The sequence below is a fragment of the Oncorhynchus mykiss genome, chromosome 3 (assembly GCF_013265735.2).
Source record: "Oncorhynchus mykiss isolate Arlee chromosome 3, USDA_OmykA_1.1, whole genome shotgun sequence".
Taxonomy (NCBI): Eukaryota; Metazoa; Chordata; class Actinopteri; order Salmoniformes; family Salmonidae; genus Oncorhynchus; species Oncorhynchus mykiss.
Window position 1 is genome coordinate 56,451,385 of NC_048567.1, and position 13,994 is coordinate 56,465,378.

Genomic DNA, 13,994 nt, shown 5'->3' on the forward strand with positions numbered 1-13,994 from the left:
AAGAGTCATCATTGCCTGCAGCGCTGACTCCAACAAGTTCATACTCAAATTACGCTGAGATTGCTGAATACTGAAAAATTGGTCAATTGCAGAATGTCAGAAAAACCTGAAGAGACATTAAGCACACTCGAATATCATAGTAGTCTTGAACAACCTTGTCAAACGGCCTCATTCTTAGCCAGCAGTGTTCAAAGTTCTCTGGTCTGGAAAATACTGGCCTGATATTATTTATATGTTAGTGTTAACATACCAACCAATAGAAAGATTCATCTTGATGGATGAAGGGAGAGGTTCTTAGACCGTATATAAATGCCTTTCTAAGCAGCATTGGTAGACAGATAATTCCCAGATAATTTTCTAAAACCCACCATTTTAGCCTTTAAATACCAGGATATATACACTGCTCAAAAAAATAAAGGGAACACTAAAATCCTAGATCTGAATGAATGAAATATTCGTATTAAATACTTTTTTCTTTACATAGTTGAATGTGCTGACAACAAAATCACATAAAAATGATCAATGGAAATCAAATTTATCAACCCATGGAGGTCTGGATTTGGAGTCACACTCAAAATTAAATTGGAAAACCACACTACAGGCTGATCCAACTTTGATGTAATGTCCTTAAAACAAGTCAAAATGAGGCTCAGTAGTGTGTGTGGCCTCCACGTGCCTGTATGACCTCCCTACAACGCCTGGGCATGCTCCTGATGAGGTGGCGGATGGTCTCCTGAGGGATCTCCTCCGAGACCTGGACTAAAGCATCCGCCAACTCCTGGACAGTCTGTGGTGCAACGTGGCGTTGGTGGATGGAGCGAGACATGATGTCCCAGATGTGCTCATTTGGATTCAGGTCTGGGGAACGGGCGGGCCAGTCCATAGCATCAATGCCTTCCTCTTGCAGGAACTGCTGACACACTCCAGCCACATGAGGCCTAGCATTGTCTTGCATTAGGAGGAACCCAGGGCCAACTGCACCAGCATATGGTCTCACAAGGGGTCTGAGGATCTCATCTCGGTACCTAATGGCAGTCAGGCTACCTCTTGCGAGCACATGGAGGGCTGTGCGGCCCCCCAAAGAAATGCTACCCCACACCATGACTGACCCACCGCCAAACCGGTCATGCTGGAGGATGTTGCAGGCAGCAGAACGTTCTCCACGACGTCTCCAGACTGTCACGTCTGTTACATGTGCTCAGTGTGAACCTGCTTTCATCTGTGAAGAGCACAGGGCGCCAGTGGCGAATTTGCCAATCTTGGTGTTCTCTGGCAAATGCCAAACATACTGCACGGTGTTGGGCTGTAAGCACAACCCCCACCTGTGGACGTCGGGCCCTCATACCACCCTCATGGAGTCTGTTTCTGACCGTTTGAGCAGACACATGCACATTTGTGGCCTGCTGGAGGTCATTTTGCAGGGCTCTGGCACTGCTCCTCCTGCTCCTTCTTGCACAAAGGCGGAGGTAGCGGTCCTGCTGCTGGGTTTTTGCCCTCCTACGGCCTCCTCCATGTCTCTTTATGTACTGGCCTGTGTCCTGGTAGCGCCTCCATGCTCTGGACACTACGCTGACAGACACAGCAAACCTTCTTGCCACAGCTCGCATTGATGTGCCATCCTGGATGAGCTGCACTACCTGAGCCACTTGTGTGGGTTGTAGACTCCGTCTCATGCTACCACTAGAGTGAAATCACCGCCAGCTTTCAAAAGTGACCAAAACATCAGCCAGGAAGCATAGGAACTGAGAAGTGGTCTGTGGTTATCACCTGCAGAACCACTTCTTTATTGGGGGTGTCTTGCTAATTGCCTATAATTTCCACCTGTTGTCTGAAATTTATTGTCAATCAGTGTTGCTTCCTAAGTGGACAGTTTGATTTCACAGAAGTGTGATTGACTTGGAGTTACATTGTGTTGTTTAAGTGTTGCCTTTATTTTTTTGAGCAGTGTATGTTACCATTTTATCTATTGACATCAGATCTTCAGTAATTATCCTGGTTAGCGTGAAAGAAAGTCCCACACCCCAAATAGGCCTCTGTGCCTCCTATACCTTTGAGATACTAGATATCAACCTATCTAGGCAACCTGATACATGGAAATATTATTTTCAAACAGTAGAACATCCTTCAACAATATACTTCCAGCACTAAATCTGTGAATATTTATGGTCTAAGCCTTGGTAAAAATAAAGCAGAAGATCAGATAACCTTACCCTCTATTAATCAGTTGCCACTGACAACCAGGTATATTTTTTAGTTAAGTGGCACTTGACCAAAGAGGGTGATAAGGTAGCGGAAACATCCATGGGGATATTTTAGCCATTGTGTCCCCTATAGGCCTAAAAAAATGATTAAATAAGTGTGTTCTTTTGCATGAACACATTGTTTCCTGATGAATATGGATGTCTTTATGGCTTAACGCATAAAGTCAGTGACACATTAAACATCTGTATAACCTATCATGTCTTAATGCTTGACAGACTCTTTTAAATCTAACGCAGGTCAATGGTCCCCCACTGGTAAATTCCCATAAGTCTATGTATGGTCACTTCTCAGTGTTGGGCAACGTATTCTCATTACCTTGACGCTTAGCCTTGGCAGAGCGCGCCGCTGGGGCAGTCTATTTAAAAGGCCAGTCGCCAGATGAGCAGCGAGCACAGCGCGAGCGGTAGCTGCTAGCGAGAGGATATCAACCCGTTGCGCACAGCTCTGTTCTGTTCAGGAGGAGGATGCGCATCTTCACTGTCATCTGGGCCATCTGCTTCTTCTTGAAGGAAGTGCAAGCGTGGGGCTTCAGAAATGGAATATTTCATAACTCCATATGGTTGGGTAAATCATGTTTTCTTTTGTGATCTTGGGGTCCTTACTTTCCCAACAAGGATAGGCTACTTTTTGAACTGTTAAGCATTCCAACAACTGCTGTTGGAAACATTGGCTTTCTGTAGGACGTTCTCCTGAAAGATGTATGTGTTGTGTTTTACAATATGGTTATGGAATGTTCCGATGTAACGTTTAGCACAACAATGACACTGAATCTTTCAAAAAGTGTGGTATGGTTTTCTTTTGTTTTGGTTGCTTGTACATATAAGAGGCGCCGGTTTCTCTTTTGTTAATTGTATTTTACAATGGCCCACCCCGGCCTAACCCTACCCTAACCCGGACGACGCTGGGCCAATTGTGCGCCGCCTATGGGACTCCCTAACGCGGCTGGTTGTGATACAGCCCGGGAACGAACCCGTGTCTGTAGTGAAGCCTCTTTGATGTGTCTACAAACGTAGGCTAATTATCATTCATGTGTTAGAAAAAGTTTTGCTTTATATGTTCACTTCTCTAACGGGTCTTTATCTTCAACATAATCTCACAATCCTGCACAACATAGGCTATTTATATATATATTTTTTGCCTAAAAACATTTAGCATTAATTAACCCTGATAACACTTTGTCTACATCATTTTTACGGTTATGTTGTAACGCGATTAAATTGCACATATCACTATGGTGTGTGTTTGGGTAGAGGGCACAGTTGGAGACGGACAAATGTACGACTGTACACATGCATGAGCGTCTTGCAAAGCATGACTTCATTTTGTCTAAGGGAGGAGAAACACACATGAACTAGAAAGCTGTGCAAACTTCTGTGCAGAACATTCTTTCAGTGTTTATGTTAGGGCATAGCAATGAAAAAATAGGACAGAAAGTTTTGTCAGACTCCACATTTCTTGTGTAAAACAGAGACAGACCCACTCCTATAACATCTGCCCTTGACACACTGAGTTCATAGACCAGTCTGCTTATTTTCTAAAAATATTATATTGAAGACTGAATTTGGCCCAACCCATAGCTGCAGGAATTAAGGGTGCTGAGGCTGCTGCAGCACCCCAAAAAAATACATATAGATGTTTTTTTCTCACAAAAGTAGTGCACTGGGCCTATTTAAATTCCTGTATTAGCAGACCGATATAGCCCTTCTGCAGCACAGGCAAAACGTTTTTCCCACCCTCAAACTACTTTCAACGGAATGTGTTGTATAGGCTACTTCTGATAGAGTTAATGAGCTCGACTTGCCCATCAGGCCTACACACATCTGGAACACATAAACTAAACTGCATGTTTTCAGTAAAATATCTTGTAACCCAAACCCCCTATATCATTTGGTTAGACTAATAGTGAGACACACCACTCTCTAGGATTATAATGAAAATGAGGTACCACCTCACAAGGCACCTTTGAGGAAGAGGTTGACTAGTAGTTGCAAACATTGACTCGTAGCCAACTTGGACTGCACTACAAGTCCTACAAGGTCATGCATGCCTGATGTCAAAACGGGTTCAAAGGTGGACCCCCCATAGGGAATCACAGCAGTATGACCACTCCCGAGAGGGAGATTACAAACACTTAGCGTCTGTCCTAAGGCTTTCTATCCAACCACAACACGTTACAGAGTTGAAAGATGTTGGCCTATCCACCGTGGGTGTTTCATGTTTATTTTATTCCGCTATGAACTTCTTAGTCTGTATGCCACTTTGCTTGTTCTAGCTCCCCGAGAAGGATTCCCCCAATCTTGTTAAACATAATATTTTCCACTTGTTTTTCGGTTGCCTGGATACGTATCTTTGTGGTTGTGGCAGTGGGACACTACACAGGCATTGGCAGCATATCTGTCTATCTGTAGTGCTTTGATGGTGATAGCAGTGTTGACTGACTGAGTGGGACGTCTTTTTTTCTGGACAGAGCAAGCTGCTGGAGTCTACCACAGGGAATCGCGTAAAGGGAGATACCAGCTGACTTATAAGGAGGCCAAGACGGTGTGCAAATACGAAGGAGGAAATCTGGCCACTTACGATCAACTGGAGGCTGCTCGTCAAATAGGTGTACAATAATGTCCCTATCCTCCCAATCCCCCCAGTCCCCTCTTGTCCATGTCCTCCATCTCTCTCTCCCTCCCCCTGTGCTCTCTCTTTCTCGCTCTGTCTCAGTCTCTTTCTCTCTCTCCCCCTCTCTCTCTGAATTTACAAGGAAAGAGTCTGGAGGACTACAACTCAGAAGCAGCATAATGTTGCCAATTGGATTCTGTCAATGTCAATGCAGACTTTCAAAATAAGCAGTGGCAACTAATGAGTGGCCCCTGAGCCCTGAGTTTACAAAATGCCATTATCACTGTTGATTAACGATGCCTTATCAGTTTGCCTAAGAGCACTAATAATTAAACAGTTTAAATTATCCGACCATGTGTTCACTGGACAAGCAATGCCAGGAAAAAGTGTGTTTATCTTGCCTTTCTCCCATGAAATCAATCAAAGATGTCTTGCCACTACACTACAGCCTGTTGCTCTGTGGGACTTCAGCCGGTCCCAATCTGCTCCCCACCCTTTCCCCTTGGCCCTAACCCTTCGATGTCTGTAGATCTGAAAGGTATATACATGTAAGCAGTATACTGCAGGGGGGTGTTGTTTTCACCATATTTCCTACACTTTACAAATCAAACATCAAAGGTTTAGGGTCAAGGAGAAGGGTTATAGGTAGTGAATTGGTACCAGCTTGAGACGTCTTCCCAGTATAGTAAGAACAGTAACACCTTTCTGGATGGCTTATGTTAACATTACCATGGCAGGCAAACTGTAGCCAGACCAGGCCCTGTCTTGGGAAACCACCACTTGTATGTCTGTGGTTAAAGCAGAGCTGCCCCATGGCCAATTATCCTAGGAGGTCTGAGTTTGTCTCCCCTGCATTTCCTGACTGACTGTGGTCCACTGATTGTGACTGGAGGCTTTTTTTAGATACATTGGAGTTCATTATGCGTTACCCCCACCACCCACCACCCATCCACATCCCCACATCAATGGTCCGCTTGTAATTGCAGATGCAAAGTCAGTGGAAGCCACATTTTTGACAGGGACCGTAGCATTTCCAAAGACAGGGTTTTGTTTTGAGAATACGAGCAAGACGAATGGCTTGTGGTAACCCAATATGGCCATGGATCTTCTGTAAGAGTGTTTTATCTGTGGTACTAAGAGGCGGATGCCAGTTCTAGAAACCAAGCTCTCTTATGATTTTACCAATATGACACTCTTAGCCCAAAACTTTGCAAATTCAGTTTCTTACTCTTTGTCCCTTCCTAGGTTTTCACGTGTGTGCGGCTGGGTGGTATGACAAAGGTCGTGTAGGCTACCCTATCGTCAAAGCTGGTGCCAACTGTGGTTTTGGGAAGGTTGGTGTCATCGACTACGGGTACAGGCTGAACAAGAGTGAAAGATGGGACGTCTACTGCTACAACCCCAACTGTGAGTAGTGAACAGAACTGGTTTCAAATTATATTCCAAATCATTTCAAATTCTCGATCTGTGATTGATTGAACTGACTGTTGCAAATGGAACCAATAGAACATTTTTAAAAGTGCAAACTTCACCCACCTGACTCTCCAGGCAGGCTAAAGAAAACGCTCAAAGTATTTGAAGGATTTCAAATAATATTTGAACCCGTCTGCTTGTATGACAAATGGAGGTTTAGGCAATCCTGGGTGTGTTGGTTTAACAGTTTAATCGACCATGAGTCTCCACCATATGAGATGAGTGTGTGGTTGAGTCAGACAGACATTGGTTTCTAAGGGGCGAGGTTAAGGACACACAGGGTCAGAGTTGTAAAGTTGATTGTGGTCCATGACATGTAGGCTAACGTACTAGTGGGACACATTGATGACTGTACATGGGCAGGGGGGGCTGTGGTTTGGATAAAGACCTCATAAGAACTCCCAACATGAGTAAGGCAGGACACTGGAGTAGTAACAGTGATAACTGTAACTGAGATAGTCTGGCCTATGAGTGATGTGGTGACGTACAGCTGTAGACACTCCAGATGATTCACCAAAGCCTTGCAGATGAAGCGAGACCTGAATGCCTTTGAGCTGTCATGATGGACGACAGGAGGGAAAGGAACGCCAACAACCAACTAAATGGTGATTAATTTCATAAAGATTGTCTCTAACTGGGCTCATACATGGAGATGAAGATTGTTTTCTTGTTGAAAGATATTTAGCTTCCTATCCATCTCAGTATATCTGGAAAGGGTTGCAAATGCAATATTATTAATATAAACACCCGGCATAACTGCCTGTGACATTTTTAAGAGGTTTGGTAAGGTTTCAGGAGTGGCTCTAAAGTGTGCATCCATGCCAATATGCTTCTGGAGAGAGCCAACAGAGGCTGGACTGTTTAATGGTGTCTCAGTCTTATAGAATGGTGAGGCAGATAATTACACAAGTCTGTGGATGAGGCAAAGAAACACCTCTAGGTGTGAAGCCAACAAGGAACACTAAATACCCAATGACTGGGACTTCTCTCTAGACGATGAACATTTTTGTACTGTAGAATGACGAGGCAAAGCAACATGTTCAGGTTTAAATCCAACAAGGAACACACTGAACTCTTAATGGTCTAACTTGTCTGTAGATGATATGAAAATCTAATACTTTACGTCATGTGGTAAGAACCCAGTCTTTAAACTGTAACTCTTTGGGACATACAGTCAAAGCCAAAGGTTTTGAGAATTACACAAATATTAATTTCCACAAAGTTTGCTGCTTCAGTGTCTTTAGATATTTTTGTCAGATGTTACTATGGAATACTGAAGTATAATTACAAGCATTTCATGTCAAAGGTTTTTATTGACAATTACATGAAGTTGATGCAAAGAGTCAATATTTGCAGTGTTGACCCTTCTTTTTCAAGACCTCTGCAATCCGCCCTGGCATGCTGTCAATTAACTTCTGGGCCACATCCTGACTGATGGCAACCCATTCTAGCATAATCAATTCTTGGAGTTTGTCAGAATTTGTGGGTTATTGTTTGTCCACCCGCCTCTTGAGGATTGACCACAAGTTCTCAATAGGATTAAGGTCTGAGGAGTTTCCTGGCCATGGACCCAAAATATCAATGTTTTGTTCCCCCCAGCCAATTAGTTATCACTTTTGCCTTATGGCAAGGTTCTCCATCATGCTGGAAAAGACATTGGTCGTCAACAAACTGTTCCTGGATGGTTGGGAGAAGTTGCTCTCGGAGGATGTGTTGGTATCATTCTTTATTCATGGCTGTGTTCTTAGGCAAAATTATGAGTGAGCCCACTCCCTTGGCTGAGAAGCAACCCCACACATGAATGGTCTCAGGATGCTTTACTGTTGGCATGACACAGGACTGATGGTAGCGCTCACCTTCTCTTCTCCGGATGCCCCAAACAATCGGAAAGGGGATTCATCAGAGAAAATGACTCTACCCCAGTCCTCAGCAGTCCAATCCCTGTACCTTTTGCAGAATATCAGTCTGTCCCTGATGTTTTTCCTGGAGAGAAGCAGCTTCTTTGCTGCCCTTCTTGACACCAAGCCATCCTCCAAAAGTCTTCGCCTCACTGTGCGTGCAGATGCACTCACACCTGCCTGCTGCCATTCCTGAGCAAGCTCTGTACTGGTGGTGCCCCGATCCCACAGCTGAATCAACTTTAGGAGACGGTCCTGGCGCTTGCTGGACTTTCTTGGGCGCTCTGAAGCCTTCTTCACAACAATTGAATGGCTCTCCTTGAAGTTCTTGATGATCCGATAAATGGTTGATTTAGGTACAATCTTACTGGCAGAAATATCCTTGTCTGTGATGCCCTTTTTGTGCAAAGCAATGATAACGGCACGTGATTCCAAGCACCACCCTCCTATTGAAGCTTCCAGTCTGTTATTTGAACTCAATCAGCATGACAGAGTGATCTCCAGCCTTGTCCTTGTCAACACTCACACCTGTGTTAACGAGAGAATCACTGACATGATGTCAGCTGGTCCTTTTGTGGCAGGGCTGAAATGCAGTGGAAATGTTTTTGGGGGATTCAGTTCATTTGCATGGCAAAGAGGGACTTTGAAATTCACCTGATCACTCTTCATAACATTCTGGAGTATATGCAAATTGCCATCATACAAACTGAGGCAGCAGACTGTGAAAATTAATATTTGTGTCATTCTCAAAACTTTTGGCCACGACTGTACAGTAAGACCTTTATCCAGATATTGTAAATAACACTTACACCTCATTTTAAAATGAATCATGACAAAACAGCTGTATTGGGACCTGTCATGATGTTTTCATGGTGGAGAATGATGCATGACCACGTTTGGAGTTGGCAGCACATGTGACGACCGTACTCAACATGGAAGAGGTTGCCTCATTGGATGAGATAGCTGCCTTAAGATACTACCTGTGTCCCAAATGGCACCATATTTCCTTATTAGTGCACTAGTTTTTGACATAGCACTCTGGTCAAAAGTAATGCACTAAATAGGTAATAGGGTGCCATTTAGGGCACAGCCACTCATTGTCCCCATAATTGCCTGTGACTTAGAGGATGTATTGGTCGCATTTCATCGATGAATTGCATAAAACAGCTCCTAAATACAATAATTTTCCCTTTACAAATCCAAGGGATCTAGAGCTTTTCAGTTCATTTAATCCAAACTGCTCATTTCATTTTCTTCATTCAAATGACAAAGAAGTCTCTTTTCCCATTTCTAACTTCATTCAGTGGTCACATCACACGTGAAAGAGAACAAAACAAGCAAAACAAGCAGCCTTTATTTTAATGTATCATAATGCATATGTTGATAGCACATGTAACAAACACACTGATGTAAAACACTGAGTTTTAATAAACTTGTTATGTCTACAGCATTACTATTAACAGTCTAGTAACAGCCATTGTGCAGAATATTCTCTTCACTTTATTATTTACAATCAGCTAAGGAAAGCGACTAATTGAAAGTCCTCTGGATCTATTTTAGTTTATTAGTTATGCTTATTATTTTGTTCTTTCTATTTGATCTGTTACACTATATCTATCATTTCTAATATAACATTTCCTCATCCTGTCTCCTCCTCTCTCATGGTCCACAGCGAAGGAGTGTGGAGGAACTCTGACAGACCAGCAGAAGATCATCCAGTCACCTGGTTACCCAGAGGAGTACCAAGATGAGCAGATCTGCTACTGGCACATCCGTGTACGCTATGGACATAGGATACGCCTGCATTTCCTGGAGTTCGACGTGGAGGAGGACACGTCCTGTCTAGCAGACTACCTGGAGATCTATGACAGCTATGACGACGTCTCTGGCTTTGCCGGGAGGTGAGGATCCAGCTTTTGATTGAATGTGCCTTTGCATTATGTTTTAATTTGTTGAGTTTACATTGTATGGTTGATTCAGGGTTGTTACAGTCTTATCCAAGATGTCAGAAAGGTGCATTGTACTAAATGTATTGATACTCATATAGACTCACAAGACTCATAAGACTCTCTTTTCACACAACATACTGTCATAACGTAGGCTACTGTCCTCTAGTTGTGTTTCGTATGACCATTTTGTCAACATGTTACTCTACAATCAAATAAATACATTTATTATTTCCAGGTACTGTGGAGATTACTTACCAGATGACTTAATTAGCACAGGTATGAAACAAACACATTCCTATTTTATTACCATATTATGATGAATATTCATTATTATAGATCAAGAAGTTACTGTATATTTCTGCCAAGGATTAAAGCAAATGTACACAAGAGGAGGTGTGTTGTGACTTTTTTAGTACGGCTGTGCTGCGGTTGTAGGCATGAGGCAAAACCCTTTTTTAATCATCAATTGTTTATCGATTTTCTAGTTATAATGGTTTTCTTTGATAAACTATGTCCACATTTCAAATATCAGGACAGGAGGTATTATCAGTACTTTATACACATAGCAATATATCCATTTAGACTTGGAAATCACTGGCCACCATTTAATAATGGAACATTGAATAATGTTTACATATTTTGCATGACTCATATCGTAATTATATACTGTTTTCTATCCTATTCTACTGTATCTTAGTCTATGCCACTTTGACATTGCTCGTGCAAGTATTTATATATTCTTAATTCCATTCCTTTACTTTAGATTGTGTATATTGTTAGATATTACTTGTTAGATATTACTGCATTGTTGGAGCTAGAAACACAAGCATTTCGCAACACCCACAATAACATCTGCTAAACACTTGTATATGACAAATAAAATGTGATTTGATATATCCACATAGCAAATATCCAAATGTCACCTTTCCCCGTTTCTCTCTCCCACAGGGAATGTGATGACACTAAAGTTCCTGTCCGATGCCTCTGTAGTGGCAGGAGGCTTCCAGCTGGAGTACATTGCTGTGAACTCTTCTCTTCACCACTTCCAGAATGACAGCAGCTACTACTTCACTTGACAAATTATTTAATAGATGTTTTTTATGTTAATGTTTCCTATTGTATTTATAATGTTGTCGTTTTTACTCATGTAATTGATGTGTGTATCCTTGTTGTCTTCAAGGGAAAGCAAATAAATGCTGTATTAAATGTATAACCTCACATGTTGAATGTTTTATTTGATTTGGGTGTTGTTGAGTTTGTCACTACTGTACTTCAATGTCCCTCCCCATCCTTATCATTGTTTAGTATGATCATCAAGTTTTGAATGGAGTTATTCAGTAAATAATGTTGTAGCACAATTTTGGGATGTTCAGTGAAATTAATTTTCACCAATTTGGGACATTGTCAATGGAAAGACAATACATGATTCTACAATTACCTGATTAGGCTTATATAGCACAGAGTAATAGGGAGTTAGTTATCAGTATATTTGGATATAGGCTTTATTATTCTGCAAATGTAGACAAAAAAAAATCAAATAAAAAGAGCATTTGCAGGATTTGCATTTATGCTTAAAAAATATTAAATATCCTATATTACAAGAAGATAAAGATATATCACATTTGAAATTTTGTGAAAAGTATATTAGAATATATTGCTATGTGCATAAAGTACTGATAACACCTCCTGTCTTGATATGTAAAATGTGGACACAGTTTGAGACTACGATCAAAGCTTTTCAAGAAACAGAATCTTTTGTGTTCTGCTCAGAGTGGGCGGTCCGTGCGTCGGGTCATAGGTGACTTTCAGACAGCGTACTAGTTTCGCGCCAGCGTTTTCGCGGGGAGAGGAAACTACACTGGGAGAGTCAGAGAGAAAGAAAATACGTAAACTATTTGCTGAAATAAGATAATATCGCGTATACTTGCAGTATATTATTGGCGTTGATGGTATCATTTTCTTTGATCGTTTGTGTTCTTTCAGGAATTGCAAGGTGAGGAAGTGCATTTGGCTGTGTTTTGTTTGTATTTTCGCGCGATCCGAGGGAGTAGCTTGCTAGAAGTAAAATATTCGTGAGCAATTGCAAGTTAGATAGTTAGCTACCTGTATTAGTTTTGACAGTATTGCCATTCAACATTATTTAGTAAGTTGAGAATGTGTGTATATTTGGTATTATATATATGTTTTGTAGATGGCTAGTTAGCAAACCAGTTAGCTAATGTTGTGGCTACCTAGCTAACCAGCTCACTTCAGATAGTTTTGAGCAATTTTTTAAATATATTTTTTTAATAAGTTAGTATTAAGCTTATAGGTGTCCAGTCCTGTATGTTGAACAGCTACTAATGCCCTCTACTTAGAAGGGTAGCTAGCTAAGAGGATTGAAGAGTAAGTACAGTTCAGGGATGTTTTGATTCTGGCAGTGATGCCCAGCCTGACCCCTCGTACTCACATGGAAGGATACACGCTTACACATTCATCTCGTAGCAACTGTGTCAAACAACATGCACATATCCAAATAAAAAATATGAATCCAAAACTCTACTCTAGTTATCTAGCAACCTAAACAAAAACACCCGTTGAGGCAGAGATGGAACATTGTCACAGTGTCTGTCTCAACATCCTCTCCCAGCAGGGTTTGAGTGAGGAACCAGGATGATGGCGATGGTGCCTCCTACCAGCTCAGGTTTCCTTCCTCTGCTGGAATCTCTGGAGGATAGCACAGCTGGACAACCGGAGCAGACCGAAGCCTACCTCACTATTGCCAAGTAGGTGCTTTAGTTGGACATGCGTAGCCTGTAAGGGGACGTTGTTATCCCTAGATGCTGATCTAAGATCATGTCAGGTGTATATTCTTCTCTCTAATGAGCTATGGTAGGGGGGTAGATCTGTGTCTTGTGTAACTCTATATAAGATGCCTAATTTTCTATTGTAAATGTACACTGTAATTCCTGGGTCTGACTTGTCTTTTCAGTCGTCTCAGTGGAGATGATGAAACACAATTCCTCCCTGCAGTAGTAAAGCACTTTCCACGTTTGGGTAAAACTTTCCAGGTGAGTGCTTGCTTTATGTGAAGAATATTTATAAAGCAGTACATTTACATTTTTTAAACTTTAATTAACATAGGGATACTGTCATAAATGTCCACTTGTAAAGCTATTGTCATGTTGTTTTAGACCCATATCTCCAGTCAGAATGCAGAGCTGAGCCAAGCTGCCCTGCAGGCCCTGGGGTTCTGTGTGTTTCATGTCCACGTTGTCTCTGCTATCTCAGGTACTGAACAAGTAGAGCACTTCATAGGTTTACATGGGACAAGTGTAACTGGCATGGATAAGCCTAGTCCTAGACTAAGAAGCACTAATCCAGATTTACATTGAAACTACTTTATACTCCAAAGGTAGACTTCATTTAGACCCCAATAGAATTCTAGAATGCAGCTGTAGATTACTGAGAATTCTCTTTTTCTCACACATTTCAAGCAGATATGGCTCAAAAACAAAGCGCTTGTAATTGTCGTTTGTTGACTTAGTTTTAAGGAGCACAACCTCTTTGATATGACCCCACATTCATGTCAATAGGAATAACACTAATTTTGTTTCCCTTTATGTAATAACACTCACTATAAAAAGAATAACACACAACTAAAACCCTGGAGTAATTAAATTACTCACTCAAAATGTACTAAGTATAATATATTGTAAATATTATTTACATGTATGAAAAATAATCCATGATGTGACCAGAGTACAATATTTAGAAAGTATTTCAAAACCCACACAAAGTAGGTTATTTGATCAGCAATTAT

At 41.6% G+C, this 13,994-nt stretch overlaps 2 protein-coding genes across 4 annotated transcripts in view; both read left to right on the forward strand.

Annotated features, from left to right (window-relative positions):
- The first annotated feature begins 2,619 nt into the window (after positions 1–2,619).
- tnfaip6 (tumor necrosis factor, alpha-induced protein 6) lies at positions 2,620–11,412 on the forward strand. The gene is made up of 6 exons (XM_021597439.2): positions 2,620–2,826; positions 4,730–4,867; positions 6,118–6,279; positions 9,916–10,144; positions 10,428–10,468; positions 11,141–11,412. Exons 1-6 carry the CDS (start codon positions 2,727–2,729, stop codon positions 11,266–11,268), a joined length of 798 nt encoding a protein of 265 aa, XP_021453114.1. The 5' UTR covers positions 2,620–2,726; the 3' UTR covers positions 11,269–11,412.
- A 591-nt stretch (positions 11,413–12,003) lies between these two features.
- rif1 (replication timing regulatory factor 1) overlaps positions 12,004–13,994 on the forward strand; it is a 31,457-nt gene continuing 29,466 nt past the window's right edge. For 2 of the 3 annotated variants that reach the window (XM_036974739.1, XM_036974741.1), the window contains exons 1-4: positions 12,004–12,185; positions 12,825–12,957; positions 13,164–13,242; positions 13,366–13,462. In XM_036974739.1, coding sequence (XP_036830634.1) covers positions 12,845–12,957; positions 13,164–13,242; positions 13,366–13,462 — 289 coding nt within the window. In that variant the 5' untranslated portion in view covers positions 12,004–12,185; positions 12,825–12,844. Of the gene's footprint in view, positions 12,186–12,821; positions 12,958–13,163; positions 13,243–13,365; positions 13,463–13,994 lie in introns of all 3 variants that reach the window. The other variant, XM_036974740.1, reaches the window with a different exon arrangement.